The 19,474-nt window shown below is 43.0% G+C and overlaps 1 protein-coding gene across 1 annotated transcript in view; it reads left to right on the top strand.

Moving 5' to 3' along the window:
• Positions 1-19,474, top strand: part of RGL1 (ral guanine nucleotide dissociation stimulator like 1) — a 225,283-nt gene that overhangs the window by 54,245 nt on the left and 151,564 nt on the right. Inside the window, exon 2 of the mRNA XM_024552741.3 lies at positions 9,563-9,726. Coding sequence (XP_024408509.2) covers positions 9,595-9,726 — 132 coding nt within the window. The 5' untranslated portion in view covers positions 9,563-9,594. The remainder of the gene's footprint in view (positions 1-9,562; positions 9,727-19,474) is intronic.

Genomic DNA, 19,474 nt, shown 5'->3' with positions numbered 1-19,474 from the left:
AGGCAACCACACATGGATGTTTCTCTCCCTCTCTTTCTCCCTCCCTTCCCTTTCTTCTAGAAATAAATAAATAAAATCTTTTTTAAAATGGGGGATTAATATCCAAAATTTGTAAAGAACTTATAAAACTCAACACCAAAAAAAAAGCCCAATCCAATTAAAAAATGGGCAAAGGGCCTGAACAGACACTTCTCTTAAGAGGACCTACAGATGGCCAATAGACATATGAAAAGATGCTCAATGTCACAATAATCAGAGAGATGCATATTAAAACCACAATGAGATATTTCTTCATACCCACCAGAATGGCTATCATCAATACATCAAAAAGCAGCAGGTGTTCATGGGGATGTGGAGAAAGGGGAATCCTCCTGTCCTGTTGGTGGGAATGCAGACTGGTGCAGCCGCGGTGGAAAACAGTATGCAGTTTCCTCAGAAAATTAAAAATGGAACTGTGTTATGATGCAGGGATGCCACTTCTGAGAATATATCTGAAAAAACCTGAAACACTAATTTGAAAGGATATACGCACCTTTGTGTTCATTGTAACGTTATTTACAATAGGCAAGATTTGGAAGCAGCTCAAGTGTTCATCAATGGATGAATGGATAAAATAGCTGTGGTACGTTTATGCAGTGGAATACTACTCAGCCATAAAAAGGAAGGAAATCTTACCTTGTGGGATAGGATGGATAGACTTGGAGAGTATTCTGCGAAGTGAAATAATCCAGTCAGAGAAAGAGAAGTACCATGTGATTTCACTTATATGTGGGATCTAATGAGCAAAATAAACTAAGAAATGGAATAGAAGCATAGATACAGAGGACAAACCGAAAGCTTACAGAAGGAGGGGGCTGGGAGGTTAGGTGAAAAAGGTGAAGCAATTAAGCAAAAAAAAAACAAAAACAAAAACAAAAAAAAACCCCAACAAAAATCACCTCATAGACACAGACAACAATATGGTGATGACCAGAGGGAATGGGGGGCTGGGGGAGGCTCAAGAGGGTAAACGGGGGACAAATGGTGATGGAAGGAGACTTGACTTTTTATTGTGAACACACAATACAAAATACAGATGATGTATTATAGAATTGTACACTTGAAATGTATATACTTTTATTAACTAATGTCTCCCCAATAAATTCAGTAAAAGTTTTAAAAAATGCAGGCCATAAAAAATGTAGTCCCTTAGAAGTCTGTCTCTGTTAGAATACTGAGGGACTCTGTGATCTCAGCCTCAGGTCTGTGTAGGTATCCTCTCCCTCCCCCATGTCTGTTTCACAGCTGTTTCCAGGCTGCTCTGGCTGAGTGGAGACCAGGAAGGGAGCCCAGCTGTTTTCCTTGTGTTGGCACTCTGTGCTGAGCAGGAATTGCTGAGCAAAAGAGCAGCATTTCTCCAGGGAGGTTCACGGGGGTAGTGCAAACCCAGTCTGGGTTTTTTGTGGGTTTTTTTTCCAGTTATTATTAAAAACTCCTGCCAAATACTATCAGTGAGAGGGAAAAAGTACACAAAGTCTGAAGTGCAATTGGACCAGCCCTTTAAAAAACTATCAACTTGAATGGAGCAGGAATGTTTTGCACTTCTTTAATTTTCTGCACTTAACAGGAGACAGTTGCACTCAGAGAAAGTCACTGCTGACTGCAGACTCTCTTGTGCAACCTTGCTCAGTCTTGAGTGAGACATAATTGAAATGCCTTTGAAAACGATTGCCCAATGATTGACATTTGTTCCAAGTACATCGTAATGGTAAATGCTTAATCTTTTACTCCAGTGAAGTTTTTTTGCCCAATGGAAAGAAAATAAAATAAATTTTTGAAAAAGGTTATTGAGCTTTAAAAAACAATGGAAACAATAAATTTATGTCCAGTCTTGCTCTCAGAAAACTGGCAGAGTGGCAGAGGAGACCAGAGTTAGGTAAGGAAAGCAAATAGACTAGAATGCTGCCAAGATTCCAAAGAGGGAGAGGTAAGGAGGTTCTGCTTACCTCCCACTGCAGTGACTTATATGCTGTCACTTTAAATGCAACCCACTTCTACTATTGCTGTGCAAGGATTTGATGTGCCTCCTTTCCTGGGACAAATACTGCGCAGGGCTAGGAAACTGTCCATGCCGTGACTTCCTGGAGTCCTTTCCATCTGATTGATGTCTGTCTGTGTCCCGGTCTTTATCTCTGCACTGGAATCCTGGACACTGGAGCATTGCTTCTGTCCTGTTTTCAGGAGGAACGGACTGGTGAACTCACTCTGATGCAGCCCCTGCAATTGGGAAGGCTGCATCTTAAGACCTTCTTGGATCCCCCAATTTGTATATACCGCAATTGCAATCACTATCAGAGAAGTTCATCACTGAACCAGATTTGAATGCCAAGGATTGGTGAGCACGCCGAACACAGGTTTACGAAACCTTAGCAAACGTACAGGGACTACGTGTTGGAGAATTTTACGTTGTTCTCGAATAGTCAACATTCAGATGTTATATCCATGAATGCCAAGGGACTATTATAATATGTATTGTTTGTTTGACTTTTCAATAAGGCATAATGTGGGAATAAGTACAATGTAAGAAACAGAAATCACAGCCTTGTTTAGCAGCATAAATCCCTCAGCTCAACCAGAAAAATAATTACTTTCTACATTTGGGAGGACACGCATGCTTTGTTTTGTAATGTAAGGGGTCTCAGCAGTCTTATAATCTGTCCATTCATAGTAAAGATGAGGAAACTGAGACCAAGAAAAATGAACCGGTTTGCCCAAGGAATACATGGAGAATTTACTGTAGCTTCATGATTAGAACCCAGCCTTCTGACTGGAATTCCAGTGCTTTTGTACTGAGCTGTTCTGAACCTCAGTAAATGCAAAGACTGCTCTTAATGGGTAGACTTGTAGGGGAAGGAGTTGGGGATAATAGGAGATAAACATAAACAAACCTGCCTTATCTAGATAGGACCTCAGTGCATTCGGAGGAAGAATGAGGATGAGAGAAGATAGGAGAAAAGAAATTGCAAACATATCAGTAATCACCGGAAGATACTGGAAGAGGGCAAATGCCAGACATTTTCAAGATTATAAGAAATCTGAGTTGAGTTAAAAATTCTTCAGGCAGAAGTAAGAGTTTATGTGTGCAAAGAGAGTAGAGCAGAAATACTGTATTATCAGCATATATGGTGGAGCCTGCGGGGGCAGAAGGAAGGCATGGTCCTCACAGGTAACAGCAACAAACACCTAGTAGTTCCGGTAAGGTTTGGAATATTAAACACCTAAAAATATATATGTATTTTATTGATTACACTATTACAGTTGTCCCATTTTTTCTCCCCTTTATTTCCCTCTGCCCTGGACCCCCCCTCCCACCATCATTCCCCAACCTTAGTTCATGTCCATGGGTCACATATATAAGTTCTTTGGCTGCTCTATTTCCCATACTATTCTTAACCTCCTCTGTCTATTTTGTATCTACCATTTATGTTTCTTATTCCCTGTACCGTTTTCCCCCATTCTCCCCACAACCCTCCCTGATGATAACCCTCCATGTGATCTCTATTTCTGTGAATCTGCTCCTGTTCTAGTTGTTTGCTTAGTTCGTTTTTGTTTTTTTAGGTTTGATTGTTGGTAGTTGTGAGTTTGTTGTCATTTTACTGTTTGTATGTTTGATCTTCTTTTTCTTAGATAAGTCCCTTTAATATTTCATATAATAAGGGCTTGGTGATGATGAACTCCTTTAACTTGACCTTGTCTGGGAAGCACTTTATCTACCCTTCCATTCTAAATGATAGCTTTGCTGGATAGAGTAATCTTGGATGTAGGTCCTTGTCTTTCATGACTTTGAATACTTCTTTCCGGCCCCTTCTTGCCTGTAAGGTTTCTTTTGAGAAATCAGCTGATAGTCTTATGGGAACTCCTTTGTAGGTAACTGTCTCGTTTTCTCTTGCTGTTTTTAAGATTCTCTCCTCTTTAATCTTGGGTAATTTAATTATGATGTGCCTTGATGTGTGCTTCCTTGGGTCCAACTTCTTTGGGACTCTCTGAGCTTCCCGGACTTCCTGAAAGTCTATTTTCTTTGCCAGATAGGGGAAGTTCTTCTTCATTATTTGTTCAAATAAGTTTTCCATTTCTTGCTCTTCCTCTTCTCCTTCTGGCACCCCTCTGATTCAGATGTTGGAATGTTTAGAGTTGTCCTGGAGGTTCCTAAGCCTCTTCTCATTTTTTTGAATTCTTGTTTCTTCATTCTGTTCCAGTTGAATGTTTCTTTCTTCCTTCTGCTCCAAACCATTGATTTGAGTCCTGGTTTCCTTCCTGTCATTGTTGGTTTCATGTACATTTTCCTTTATATCACTTTTCATAGCTTTCATTTTTTCCTCTATTTTGCGACCATACTCAACCATTTTTGTGAGCATCCTGATTACCAGTGTTTTGAACTCTGCATCTGATAGGTTGGCTGTCTCTTCATCGCTTAGTTGTATTTTTTCTGGAGCTTTGATCTGTTCTTTCATTTGGGCCATTTTTTTGTCTTGCCATGCCCGTTACGTAGTAAGGGGCGGAGCCTTAGTGTTCACCAGGGTGGGGCAACCCACATTGATGCGTTGTGGTGCTGTAAGTGGGGGAGGGGTCCACGAGGGAACAATGCCCCTTGTTCAGCTCTCTGTCAGCTTTCAGTCATTTCCCACACTACTCACAATCAAATTGGGCCCTTCTGATTCTGATTCCTAGGTGGATGGGTTTGTGTACGTTCTAGGACCCTGTGGGTCTCTCCAAGGAACTCTCATGTGTGGCTGGGAGTTTCTCCTGCTGCCTCAACCTGCACAGGTTTTTTCAGAAGTTTGAGGCTTTATTTCCCTTCACTGGAACCCTGGGTTGCATGGTCAGTTTTGCTCCCTAGTTGTTCTTCCCGGTTTATCCACACACAAACATGGTACCCGCCTGGTCCGCCAGCTTCGCCTTGTCTCGAATCCTCTCCGCCTGGCTGCCGTCTCTGCCCCTCCTGCCAGTCTGGATGAATGTTTCTTTAACTCCTTGGTTGTCTGACTTCCATACAGTTCAATTTTCTGGCAGTTCTGGTTGTTTTTTGTTTTTAAATTTGTTGTTGTCCTTCTACTGGTTGTGCAAGGAGGCGCAGTGTGTCTACCTCCGCCTGCATCACGGCCCACTTTCTTTCTTTCAAACGTTTGTAAAGAGGAGAGGGAGGAGGAAAAGATAATGATTTAGAGGGCTGTCTCATGCATTATTTACTATCATCCGAAGGAAAGTCAAATTCAATAAAGTACAGACTGATTTATCAAACAAAATCCAGCATGGGGATTAATACAATAAATACAGATTTCAGTGAAATTGTGCTCTAGCACTTATTTTAAAGCTATGTTTCAAAAATATCAATGGGAGTTAGGGTTAACTTTTATCAAATGGCAAGCACTAATAATGCTGAGGTTTTGTGTTCTTAGGATGTCACTTAATACTCTTGACTTTAAGACTAGCCCCTGAGAGGCTGCTCATTTACTTTTGGTACTTAATGTCACTTAGGACAGGAAGCTGTCAGCTGGGTCCTCTGTAATGACCATGGAGGATGTTATGGCCATCAGTCAGTGACGGATTCTTTTTGAAGGAATGGGAGAGATGCTATTATTCTAGATTACACATATTATATCATAAGCATAGAGTGGTAAGTATATTAAAAAGAAAATACAGACCTTAATAGTATCAATTTTAAAGATAAAAAAATTATTTAAGGAAGAAAATTATTTTATCATTAATAATCATATAATTGCTTTGATTATTTATATAATCATAATCAAATTATTAGTTCCACCAATTTCTGTCATTGATTTCTATCAACACAACCACCTTCCTTCCATTCCATCAAACCTGCCTTCCTGGTTCTTGTACTTTGCCGTTTCACGCAGTAGAAACAGTGGATAATCATAATTCTTTTCCACTTAAAAAAAACCAAACAGTTCTCACGCAATTGTATTTTAAACTTTTGAGCACAATCTTGCTTCTATGTTCTCTGGCTGGATGTGCCTTTATATACACATAGCTTCCTTTCTCCACCTCACCAACTTAAGGATGATCCAGTGGTTTTAAAAAAAGATTCTGCCATGGGGATCAGGTGTTTTAGATCGACAGTTATTCAAAACTGATTTCCACAAGTGCTCATGATGCTTACGGTATTTTAGACCAATTATTCAGTAGAATTGAAGAGTCTGCCTTTTAGATTTAACAGTGATTTCACTTTGCCTGTTGAATAAGCTTGTATTGGTGGTATTTGTATATAATCTGGCTTGTAAGCCTTGACCATGTGTTTTAAGAAAAAAGGCAGTAGTTCAGCTCTAAGACATGTAGCACGTCAGAGGCAGAGAAGGTCTGCATATCCTTCCTGCCTGCTTTAATTCTAATAAAAAGTGGCTCCAGTATAAAGACGTCCAGGGAGATAGATAGGAAACCTGTAATGCATGAATTGTTTAAAGAAGGTGTGGAGTGAAACTTCAGAGTTGAAGAGGGAAAAGGTAGGTCAGTGGCAGGATGGGCTACACACGTGGGGCCCAGTGCAAAAGGAGGATGTGGGGCCAATTGTTAAAAAATTAAGAATTTCAATACAGTGACAACAGAACATTCAACCAAGCGCAGGGCCCTTCGGAGCCCCAGGCCCTGTGTGACTGCTGCACAGGTCAAACTCGCAAAGTCTTCCCTGGCCGGAAGTCGACAGGAGAGTAAAAAGAAAAGGCGTGGTCTATGCCTGGTGTTTCCCTCCCGCTTTCCATCCCGCTCTCCTCTCTGTACTCCTCAGATGTGACCAGTGAGCTAAGATGGTGACACTTGAACTGTCCCTGGGGGAGGGACCTGAGAGAGGGGTCGAATTACACCAGCGCTGGGGTCCGAATGAGGGTGGAAGGACTTCTGAACTGACCTAGGGCAGAGAGCATTACTTGGGAACTCTACAACGTCTTAGCAGTGTATTAAAGCTTCTCATCTTCTCTCAGTCTAATCTTTCATTGCTGTCAACTGGCCTTAGCTTCCTTGCAGGGTTATTGTACAGATCAGAGATGATGTGGAAAATACCTAGCACAGTGGCTGGTATGCTGTGGGAGCTCAATATATGTTGCATATATAGTCTTTTGTGAGTGAATAAATGTATTGATTGAAAACAGGTAGAAAGGCCTCACGTCTCAGATAGGTGGGGGATCTCAAAATGCTTGAAGAGCCTCGTAAGAGCTGGCTGCCTCTCTTCACCCATCCTTAGTTCCCCAGTGCTTTGGAATGGCTGAAAACTCCGAAGTGCATCTTCTCCCCAAACAGGATAAGGAACAATCCGTGGGAAGTCAGTACACAGCAGAGTTCAGTCTCCAACACTGAAAATTTGCCAACTTTCACCCACACCACAGAGATGAGAAGGCAGCTGTGGGCAGACCCTAGAGTAAGAGGTGTGGGGTCACTGGGGTACATTAGGCGTAAAGGTGCCCCATTGTTCACCCTGAGATTTTGTAGTTTGTCGATTTTATCCAGTTACATTTCCATGATGTACGAAGGACGCAGCCAAACCACTTAATGTAGTCTTCCCACTTTGTTTTGATTTATTATTTGTTGTTTACAGTATTATGTCCAGTAACAACAATGGAATTTCCTTCCCTACTAATCTGGCCTGTTTCCATTTTGCCTGTTTATTTTTATTTATTTATTTATTTCAGACAGAAACCGTGGAACCTCGGCTCGACTCTGCTTTGTTTATTTCCTTGCATGTATGTGTCAGCGTCATTTATTAGGATGTCAGCTCAGAAGAACTGTGCTCATTAATTATAAAGTCTCTGTTTCCTGGTTCCTCGTGGGAGTGTAGTCAGTGCTCGGGCTTCCTTCGGACTGCAGATTGGCTTTGCTTAGCAGCTTTCTCATCATTGTTCTGCAAGCGGATGACTTGCTCTCCGTGGCTTACAGATGAAACATGGGAGGCAGGGAAGTGACTCCGCGGCCCAAGATCCTTTTCTTAAATCCTCTGACTTACGCATGCTACCCAACTTAGCAATGTTCATTTCCATTACTTTTGTTTAGGCAGTAGGTCATGTGAGCAGAAGGCCTGCTTTTTGCAGACACGCTCAATTCCTTGAGGACGTGTGCAGGAGAACTAGTCTGTTGTTAAGTAATGAGCAATCGCAGCTTGCTGTATTCACTGCTTAGTATTGTATGATGATGTCAGACTTGGCCCTTTCTTCTGAAGAGCTTATAGCCCACTAAGTCAATAAAGAAGTTAAAGAGAAGAGGTCACTTGACTTATGGATCTGTTATTTGAGTATATTACATTCTGTCCCCTCATTTCCACTGCATCCTCATGATTTGCTGAATTAACCAATTCATCAAACATTTATTTGTGATAAATGTGATGCCATGGCTAGTGCCAAGATGCTAAAAGACCAGACTGTGGAAGTCAAGTTGAAAGCAAATAGATCTCACAACGTGCTGTGGGGACAGGATGGAGATCTGTCCAGAGCGTGCAGAGACAAACGAAGGAGGCGTCTTTATTCCTCTGGAGGTGGGGTGGAGGGCAGGTGTCACAAACAAAGGCAAAAGGTACTGGGTATATTTGGGATCCTTAAGTACTTTCAAAAGGCTGACACAGAGTGGCTGAGAAGGCAGGACGGCGTGGTGGGAGGTGGGGAAGCCAGACACAAGGGCCGTGGATGTCACATGAAGCAGTTTGCATTTTAGTTTCCGGGAAAAGTTTCAGGTAGGTGGAACATCATTATTAGGCTTGCTTTTTAGAAAACTCACCCAGGGTAGATTCACGGGGACTTGAATGGTGGCGAGGAGATGCCTCAGGACAGTGTGGTGCAGAGCAGACATGATGTGATCCTGAATAAGCCAGTGGCAGGTGGGAAGATAGCAAGGAAGTAGACTTTATGGAATAGATATCAATTTTTAAATATTGTCTTCACAGCAACTGCTGATGAAGCTGGAGCTCAGGAAGTAACACTGCCAATAAGTAGCAGAGAGAACCTTCCTCTGTGCTTCCATTGCAGTTAGGAAACGTGATTAGTGTGGCATTTCACACACTGTACCATACTGCTCTATACTGCGATTACTTGTGTACAACCCTAACCCTTTCTTCCCTGAGACACTAAGCTTCTGAAGGTCAAGAACCAAACTACCGCGTTATTTGTGCATGCTCAGCATGAAGTCTCGTCCAGACAGGCGCTCAGTAGCTGTTTGATGCCACAGTTAGTGCTTCTAGTGCCACGTGTGAAATATAAAAATATTACGTAAGCTTGTCTTATACCCACCCGTTCCCATCTCTCCTCCTGAAGGGGCCAGAGCAAAGGGCCAGGAAGATACAATAGGCAGAGAATGCTTTTCACTTAGCTTTAAACTTTATATCGCTTCATCTATCACCAACACGTGTCTCTACTTCCAGAAGCCCGTGTTAAAATACCAGTGACAAATATTTAAATCATAAAAAGTGTCCCCTGTGATACTGTCTCCAGTGGTCTCATTATTCACAAATCAAACACGATAATTTGCTTTCCTATTGCTTTCTATGTTACTTGATGTTTTCACCCGCATCTCACTTTGTTCTTCCACACAGGTTCGTAATGCCTCCTGCCTGGCTCTTTCAAGATGGAGGGGCAACCTGTGGGAGAGCCTACTCAAGTCGTGTCTAAATTCAAACCTTCCACCAAGGTGGAGAGCACAGGACACTGGCTGGAGGAAGATCATGCTCGGATATGGGACGTGTTAAAGACAGAGGAGGTAAGACATCCTAAATAACATGGTTGGTGCAATGATGGGTTTTCTCACACCTCAAGACCATGATTCTTAGTGTAGCCAGTAAGAATCAGCTTAGTGTAGCTGATTCACTGGCCAGCATGGCAAAGAGGAAGTCAGGGTTGTGCCCCTTGAAGGGATTCAGCCAAAGCAGGTAGTACCGGCAGCGAGGCCTTAAACTATACAAGTAGGCACTTTCCTTGTGGAAGCCTACCAAACCTAACTGGGAAACCAAATCATGGGGAGAAAGTTGATAACTAAGGATTAATCATAACAGGTGGAATTATATAAATTCATTGCTCGACAGCTACATGTATCAGTGAGGACTCTTTGGTTGCAAGCAACATACCTGGACTCACTAATTTATGGAAAATTATTGGAGGATGGTGGGAGGCTCACAGAACTGATGAGTAGTTTGGAAAGCTAGGCTTGAAAATAGGAAAGGAACTAAGTCGGTAGGAGGGGCTCAGGGCACTACCCCTGGTATAAATTCCAAGCTGCTCCCAGCCCTCTCCTTATTCTCGCATTTCTCCGCTCAAGATGCAAAGCTGCGGGAGAGAGGGGCTCACTGCCAAGCTTGTCACGTGCACTTCCTTTCTGTAAAGAGAGAAGGATGCTGCCATGAGAAATTACTACACTCAAGCCTTCATCGCACTTGTGGTTAGAGTCCGAACCTCACTTTTTTTACTTAACCTGTTTCTAAGATTTTTCAGATTCAGCCACATTAATATATATAGTAGTAATTCATTAATTTTCATTATGTTAATGGGCAGGCCAATTACTTACACTTTTTGCTATTACAAACAGTGCCACTATGAACATACTTATGTATGTCTTGTGCCCCAGGGTAAGAGTGTCCTGTGTGTTACAGTGTCTCTAGTTTAATGCCTATTAGATGAATTTTTGAGTTACGTATGTACAAGTTCTGCTTTACACGTTATTGCCATCCTGTTTTTCAAAGTGGTACCAATTTATACTCCCACCAGCCGTACATAAAGTTTTCCTTGATCTTGTCAACTTTTGGAATTGTCAGATTTCTTACTTTTTCCCATTTCCTTGGTATAAAATAGAATCTCATTCTTTGCTCATCAATTCTTTTTTCATTTTCACTCCATCTCAGATATTTTTTCTTTTTCCTTTAGAATCTCCTTTTCTAAGGCTGTAACTGTAGGAAAAGTCTTGTCTTTTCTTTTTTTGTTTGAAAATGCCTTTATTTTGAGCCTACTCTTAGAATGATAGTTTACCTGGGTACAGAATTCTAGATTACTTTCTCTCAGTACAGTGAAAATATTCCATTGTTGTCTGCCTTTCACTGTTTCTGTTGTAAGTTAGCTGAAAATCTAACTTCATCCCATTGAATGTAATGCCTTTTCTCTCTAACTATTTAGATCTCCTCCACAGTTTTGCTGCTTTGCAGTTTTGTTCTTCTGTGTTTAGATGTGAGTTTCTTTTTATTTAACCTCTTAGAATTCGTAGGGCCTCCTAAATATATGAATTGGCATCTTTCATTAGTCTGAAAACATCTCTGTAATCTTTTCAAATGATTACTTTTGCTTTATTTTCCTTCTGTAACTCCAATAATATTTATGTTTTCTTTCCTCACTCTTTGCTCATATCCCTTAAATTTGATTTCAGTGTTATCTTTTTTCCTCTCTGTGTTGCCTTTTGATTTAATTTAGATATATCTTCCAATTCAGTAATTCTCTCTTCAATTGTGTTTAATCTGCCCTTTAATCAAGCAATGAGTCTTAAATTTCAATTGTATTTTTTACTTCTAGAAGTTCTGTTTCTTTTAAAATCTTCTAGTAGTTTTTTAACTCATGTTTTTATTCATGTTTTTATTTTTTGAGACTGTCAAGAGCTGTGAAGGATTTGAGATTTTATGCAAGTTGGAAGTTAGCTTGCCGCAGTTGTGTAGATGCTGAAAGAAGACACGAGGCTCCTGTACCAGAGATAAAAGACTTCATTACTCTCAGAAAAAGAGTGTCAGTAACCGGAGTGTCAGCGTGTTTGTTTTGGTTCCTTGTATCCCAGTTCCTAGAGGAGAGGCACAGGTAGCTGCCCGCGCAGGAGACGATCGCTGACCTTGGGACACTTGCCAGTGTACAGTACACAGTGAGCAAGGCTACACCTTCTCCGAGTGGGAGACGTTACCTTATCCTTTAAGGTTACTTGCTGCAAACACAGGCCTGAACAATGGTCTGGGTAAAGATCAGCCAGGCCTCAGTTTTTGGGAATACAAAGCAAGACTTGCAGGAACAAGACACTCATGGAGGAGAGTTTCTCAACAATATTAAATGGAATGGTTTTCTGTTCTGAGCTGGCAGTTCTAACAGATATGAACTTTATTCTAGCATCTGTGCTTTCTGTTGGCTCTTGCACATGTTGTTCTCTTTCTTTGTGAGCTTATGATTTTTGACAGTGGGTTACTGTGTAGGGGAAGCACAGATAGAATTTTGGTCGGCAGTTAAAAAAGTGTTATAAAAAGCCAAAACTTTAGTTTACTTGGAAACTGAGTGTGATGCTTATCTCTAGGTTCTGTATTCATATAGATTTTGACTTTTAAAAGTTTTAAATTTTCAGCCCTGGCTGGTGTGGCTCAATGGATTGAGTGTTGGCCTGTGACGAGTTCACCAGTTCGATTCCCAGTCAGGGCACATTTGTGGGTTGCAGGCCAGGTCCCCAGTTGGGGGTGTGTGAGGGGAAAGTGATCAATGTATCTCTTGCATAAAAATAAATAAATAAAATCTTAAGTAAAAAAAGAAATTCTATCTTTTGACCGTCAGGTGGTTACGTGGGTGTTCATACACTTAAAATGGACATATTTTATTAGATGTCAGTGATGCCTCAATAAAGTTGATCTTAGAAAATGGGCATAAGGTGGGGGAACAGAGTTGAGTAAGTGCATAAGTGCAATCCAGTGTGACAGGTGCTGTCATGAATGTGTGTGCAGGTGTCCTGAGAGCCTCGGGTGTGCAGCTGCAATCCAGGAGGGGTGTGTGTGTGGAGGTGTGGGTGTCGGGGAAGGAAGACTGCCCTGCAAGGTGACACTTGAGTTCACTTTTAAAGGAAACATAGAACTTAGTAGAGTAAATGGGACTCTGGAAGGGGAATCAGAGCAAATATTCCTGGAAGATGGACAACTGTAATGGGCAGTGTGAGAGAATGTCCTGCAGTTTGGAGCAGCCATAGGAGGAGGGGAATGGCCAGAGGTGGAGCTGAGAGGACAGGTGATGAAGAGTCTAATGGGACTCACCCAGAAATGCAGAGATTATCCTGTGGGCCGTGGGGGCGGTCCACGAGGGTTTTAGGTAAGGGTGGTGACCTGGTCAGATTCGTGTCTTAGAAACGCTACTCCATCAGACGTGGGAAGGATGGCCGAGACACTTCAAAGCTGCCCTAGTCCACTGCGGTCTCTCTCTTCTCTGTCTATGCCACGCTAGTCAACGCTCAGCTGGAGATTATGTGGGATTACTGTTTTCGTGATGGGCACTCTCTCTCGGGCTCCAGTGTCTGTCCTTGAGACCACAGCCATGGGCTTCATGTCCTTCGCTTATTAATCCTGAAGCAGTATGTAAATGCCACGGAGCACGGGTTGAAATAAATATCTGATCATTGACTCATGAATCATTTTCATAGTAATTATGTAATCTTAATTCCATGGTAATATGTTGATTTTCTAAATTGTAACGCCAACCAAAATATTGCCACTTCCAGGTACAAAGGTGACTCCCATGGTCCCCCACTGGAGAGCACTAAGTGGTGGTGATTATTGCTGATTGGATTTGCACTGAGTCACCCACTACGGGCCGCACTTCTCTGCGTCCAGCATTTTCCATTCGTGAGAACGTTGCCAAGATAAGCAATGTTCTCCATGGCTGGGGGACAGGGATATCTCTGTGTAAAATGAAACCAGTGAATGGAGACGGGGCATATGACCTCGTCCTCTCCCTCCAGCTCAGGAACGGGCCCCACGTTGTGACATCCCATTCTTGGAGGAGGAAATAGTATGTGCTCATCACGCATGCTTTGGAGATGAAATCATACTCATCCAAGGCGCAGGAAGAGGGAGAGTTAAAAAAAAACGGCATGACAGTTTGGACAAGCAGTGGGAGTGTATTGTATTAATAATCTTTGAAGAGCCAGCTCTCGGGTGAATTTAAAGGCTGCGGTTTGGTGACACTGGGGTTTTTCTCTGTGATTGTGAATGAATTTCTGTTTCTCTCTGCCACAGACTTTAACATGAGGCAAAGGGATAGAAATGTCCTGCCTTGTAAGTTATTAATATGTAAAAGTGCTTTGAAGTATTTTTACTGAGATGAGTAGACATGTCTTCAGCAATGAGTAATGGAGTACTGAGGCTGAAGGGTATTCATTTGGGGTCTGTAAGGGAAGGAAAGTATCATCTATTGAGCATGTACTCTGTGCAAGGAGCTGGACTTGGCACTTCCAAATTCATCAATATCTTTAGTTGTCACGGCCACAGGTACATTTTTCATAAACATTTTCAAGATTAGAGGTTAAGGCTTGTGCTCAAAGACATATAGCTGTTAGGTGGCAGGGCAGGATTCAAACTCAAGTTTATCTCTCTTCATCTTGTACTTGTAGCTCCTGAGGAAGCTGCCTACCAAAATTGTTTAAACCCTCTGACTCTCCATTTGGTTTCCCTGCTGAGGCCTCAGCTAATCGTGGCCCCGGGCAGCGTCCTCAGCTCGTCAGATGGAACAGTCTCGCTCTCACGGTGCTCGGCCCTGCAGTGTCTGGTGTGAACAAGCACCGATGTCAAAACTTTCTTCCATTTCTTTTTTTTTATTATTGTATTTTTTCCATGACCATTGATGCCCTTTATACCTTCCTCCCCCCGACTATTCCATTTCTCAAAGTGTTGTCCCAGTTTGTGTGACTGGGCCTCTCCTCCCAGTTCTCCCGTCTGGTGTCCTAGCATCTCATGGAGACTGCACCCTTAACTCCACTCTGTTTAAACAGGGCCCTAAAACGCTGCTGGCTCTGTGTAGCTCTGTTTTCTGTGCAAGAGAGCTCAGCCCCACTTGCCCCTAACTGCCGACCAGGGTCCAATTGTGAACAGTCTGATGGTCTGGAACCTGACGTGCACCCTCGCCCTGAGCTCCTGTTGCTTCCCTGAACGTGGAAGCCTGCCAGACTCACATCCCCGTGTTCCTGTGCCTTTGGGACACAGCTCACCGAACAGTCAGCTCCCACCCGGGCGCACACGCCTGCCATCAGGGAAGTGTCTCCAGCTCCGGTCGGCCCCTTTTTGTCTTCTTATCTGCACACACTGGCTCTCGGTGCCACAGTCCCAGGTTGGCCAGTGTCAGAGCATTTGAGTCACGGCATGATATTTTCACTGCGTGTCATAGTCTTAACTGAAGGGGGACACCCTGGATGTCAAACCTTTCACTATGGGTACATGTTAGTGTTGGTGTCAGAAGGTGCTCGGGTGTCCTCTTCCAGGAGAGCATCCTCGACCTCTTGGTCTGGGTTCGTGACCCTCCAGTGTGGCTTCATAACACCTTTGCTTATGTAGCTCATGAGACGCATCACACGAATGGTACCTGAGTGCTTGTATGTGTCTGTATTGCTCTCCCCCAACCCTGAATGTAAGTGCCTCACCCGCAGGGCCTCTTTCGTATTCATCCGTGTATGTCCAATATTACCATGTTTGGCACAGAGGCGGCCCTTAGGAAATATTTATTGAATACATAAAATAATAGAGGGACTGAGAGCACGGACACTAGAACCAGACTTGCTGCGCGACCTCATTAAATTTCTAAGTCTCCCTCTGTGTTTCAGGCTCCTCATCTGTAAAACAGGCATATTAACAGGGCTATGGTGAGAACTGAGTTATAATATGTAAGTGCTTCGAACAGTGCCTCCTACATAAGAAGCAACAGATGTAGACTTTTATTGTTACTGAGTCAGTGAGGTGGGGAGAGTATAAAGTATGACGCCATATTGGCCTACCAATTGTACAGTAGTTGATTTTGACCCTGCTGCCTGAATTCAAGATTCAGGGGTCAAGGCTCCACACTCCTAGATCCTTTCTCTGTTTTTAAATAACACAGCTGCCTGACTCCAGTGAGACTGCCCTCACGAAGGTTCCCCCATGGTGACCTTTCAGGGGAGAAGACAGTCAACCCCAACTCAACAGCATCACGTTCAGGTATATAGGCAAGTTAGGGGGTAGGGCAGCTGCGGGTGTGTTAGAACCACTCAGCTTTACTCCCCTTCCCCGCTGTGTGTGAGGTGGCTGACACTTCGGTCAGCGTGTGCCCCTCAGGGGCAGTGTCCATGAACCAGAGGGAGGCTGGCTTCTAAACTGTGTTATCAGGGCTGTTGATTCAGGTTGCCCAGGTGACCCATTCGAATGGGAAAAGGCAAACCCCTCTAAGAAGATGAGACAGGATTGATGTAGGGAGCTTTCTCCTGCAAAAATCTCTCACACTTTTGCAACCAATTTAGCTGCTCTGTTTGACTCCGGAGTCCTGAACAAACCCCGCCTTCCCTGTACCAGTTGAACATTACTTTGCATTTTGCTGCAGAGAGTAAAGAAAACTCAGGTAAATTTAGAAAAAGGAAGGAAGGAGGGAGGGAGGGAAGATTAATTTTATGGGGCTTGCATTCATGGGGTTCTTTGGTGTCCAAGGAAAAGTTTACAAAGCAGTCGGGGTCAGCCCACTGTTTTCCGAAACGTGTTCACCGTAGTAACCCTCGGGGTCTCTTTTGATTCCCTTGAAAACTCGTCATGTCAGGACATGTCCGATGTGAGTCAGAGAGGCAGGGGCTGGAGAGAGAAGAACCTCCCAACCACGATGGTTCCCAGGAAAGGGACAGGAAGCGTCTTCTCTGCTTGGGACTTAAGTCTCCTTTGAGGGCCCCCGTGAGGAAGAAATGACACTATTTAAATTTTCCCTTGGATCCCAAATGTAGGGTATTTGGGAGAGGTTGCACTTCTTCCTGTGGCAGTGAGTAGCTAGTTCAAATGCACATCCTCTCTCAGGGGCAGGGAAGAAGAAAGAGTTGAAAACCTTCACTGTAGGCTCTGCCCTCCTGACCTGCCTTCTGAGAAAATCGCCTGCTTTGCTCGATGCGAAAGCCTGGCCTAGGAATCTCAGGAAGCTTTAGCGATGAAGAAACTTTTAGAAACGTAGAGATCTGCATGTGGCATTGATAGGAATGGATTAGCATTCTTTAAAAAACTGCATTCAACGTCAGCGACACCGGTGCCTTTGCACAAGGTGGTGTTCTATTTAGAATGTCCTTCCTTCCCTTTCTCGTAGCTAACTCCTCCTCGTCCGTCAGACTCCAGGAATTTTTCCTGACCTCCGCAGGCTATGCTGTGTGCCCTTGTCATTTTTTTCTTACCTTTGTTTTATTTATGTCTATTTATCACATTACTTGGCAATCACTTAGGAACTTTATCTTATTCCAAGTTATATCACTGTACTGTTGGGATGTTTATTCAAGGAATGAATGAACAAAGGAACAGACGGATAAACAGCTACCTCACATAGCGGTGTTTACCCTGAGAAGAACACCCAAGTGACAGGACTTCTGGGGGTTAGTGGTGTTTCCTCTGACGTCATAAAAGGGCGCATGCTTTATTCTGTGGATTGTACTTGCCAACAATAGGAACCATTACAATGTTACCGGATTTCTGAGAAATCAGCAGCGTGTGCAGAGTGAAAATGCAATGATGGTAAGCAAGTGGCCGGCGAAAAGTCCTCAGTAAGCAAATAAGCTCTCCGTCCACTCGTGTTTACCCTGACGGGCAAGTCATGCTCACACACCGTGCGTGTTTGCCTCCGAATGTTCATTTTAAGTAGACGGATGCAATGCAAGGACAAATCTGGATTGTTGTAAAGTAAAACTGTCGATCGAGGAAGCTGAAAACGGCAAAGATTTGAACATTGGGATAGAAGGATCAGGCTATTTCAAGGTGGGAGGAGAAGTCATTTTTAGGGACTAAATGAGGGTGGTAGATCTGGGAAAGCAACAACGAGTGAGCCCAGATTTCAAATGGGCGTCCAGAGCAATTTACCACGAGAAGTCCAAGCTGCTGGCAGTGATGTCACAGAGAAAGCGAGTGGTTCCCAAAGGTTCAGGGCTTCCTGGTGGAACCGTGGCAAGGCACTCCATCCAAAGTACACATACAAGGACAAGTAACCTCTTTTAGACAGGGAACATGGGGTCATCCTTTTTCTGAAGGGAGGCAGGGACCGCCAGGACGAGGTACAGAGGCTGACCCATGCCGGGCCTGAACGACAGAGTCACACAGGTGCTAACCAGTAAGGCGCCAGAAGAGTGTGAACTGAGAGCCAAGAAGATATATGGAGAAAAGAGCCAAATTATTCATCCCTACGGTTCATTTTTTTTAATTGTGAAAATAAATATATAGGACACTGTAGAAATCATAAGTGATAGCCAGTTTTTAAATATGACTGTTAAATATCTAGTCACCCTGTAAAATCCTTTCCAGCCGCAACCACAAGATTATAGTCGTGGGAGAACTGGGAGAGACTTTGGGGGCCATGTGGTCTGGATGAGCTTGTCATCTGTCATCCTTAGTGTGTGTGGGGGGTCTGTTCAGCCTTTTAATGCTATTTGCTCACTGCCTTGGTGGGTGCATGTTTCTTCTGCAGCAGCGGATGCCCATTACATAGCCACTTGGTTTATTATTCTTCAGCTAAGTTAACGAGAAGGCTTGTAAATGCTGTGCTGTGGTTAACTTCGTTTTCTGCACAATAATGAGGTAGCAGCACTCGGCTCATAATAGTCACTGAATTGACATTTTTTTAAATGAATGGATGAATTACGTATATGAAAGTACATTCTCTAGATCAAAAAGTGCAAGTTCCTTCCAGACATGGGTAGGATTTGAGGATCCCGACAATAAAGGGGAAAGCCCCATGGATTTTGGATTTAAATAGAATTTGGTTTAAACATAGTAGTGATGTACACTGGGATGTATTATTGTCTCGGGCCGTAGTTAACCCTCTAAATCGCAGTTCCTTCATCTGTAAAATGTGGATAATGATATTCTTTTGGGAAGGTTGAATATGAGTTGCCTGTGAACCATTTAGTACAATGATTGGCACATAGCAAGTGCTTAATAGTATTGCTTCCATTTTGTTTCTCTAGTTACCTTAGGATTGATCACAAAACCATTTGAATTTTGGCCCTTTGAAAATGATTTTAAATAGACAAAGTAATATGCACAACTGTTAACATTTTGTCAATTCTGTATGGTAGTGATGTGACTATGAGTATAAATATACAAGGTCTGTCCAGAAATTATCCAACCGTGCACTATGAAAAACAGAGACTTTTATTGAAGAAGATACGAGATACAAGAGACATTGTACATAGGACAATGACACCTCAGTCTCCTTCAAAGTAGGCACCTTGGGGCCTCACACAGTTCTCTCAGCATCGCTTCCACTGTTCAAGACATTCTGCAAAATCCTTGGCTAGAACCTTTACTAGCTGCCCTGTTGTATTTTTCTGAATCTCATCGATAGTGTGAAATCTCTTCCCTTTCAAAGGTGATTTTAGCTTTGGGAAAAACCAGAAGTCACACGGCACCAAGTCTGGGCTGTAGCGGGGCTCCGTCACCTAGGTGATTTGATGTTTTGCAACAAATTCTGCATGAGACATGGTGCCCGAGTGGGCGTGTTGTTGTGATGAAGCTGCCAATCACTAGTTGCCCACAGCT

The sequence above is a fragment of the Desmodus rotundus genome, chromosome 12, assembly GCF_022682495.2.
Source record: "Desmodus rotundus isolate HL8 chromosome 12, HLdesRot8A.1, whole genome shotgun sequence".
NCBI classification, from domain to species: Eukaryota; Metazoa; Chordata; class Mammalia; order Chiroptera; family Phyllostomidae; genus Desmodus; species Desmodus rotundus.
This window is presented reverse-complemented; position numbering and strand designations above follow the sequence as displayed.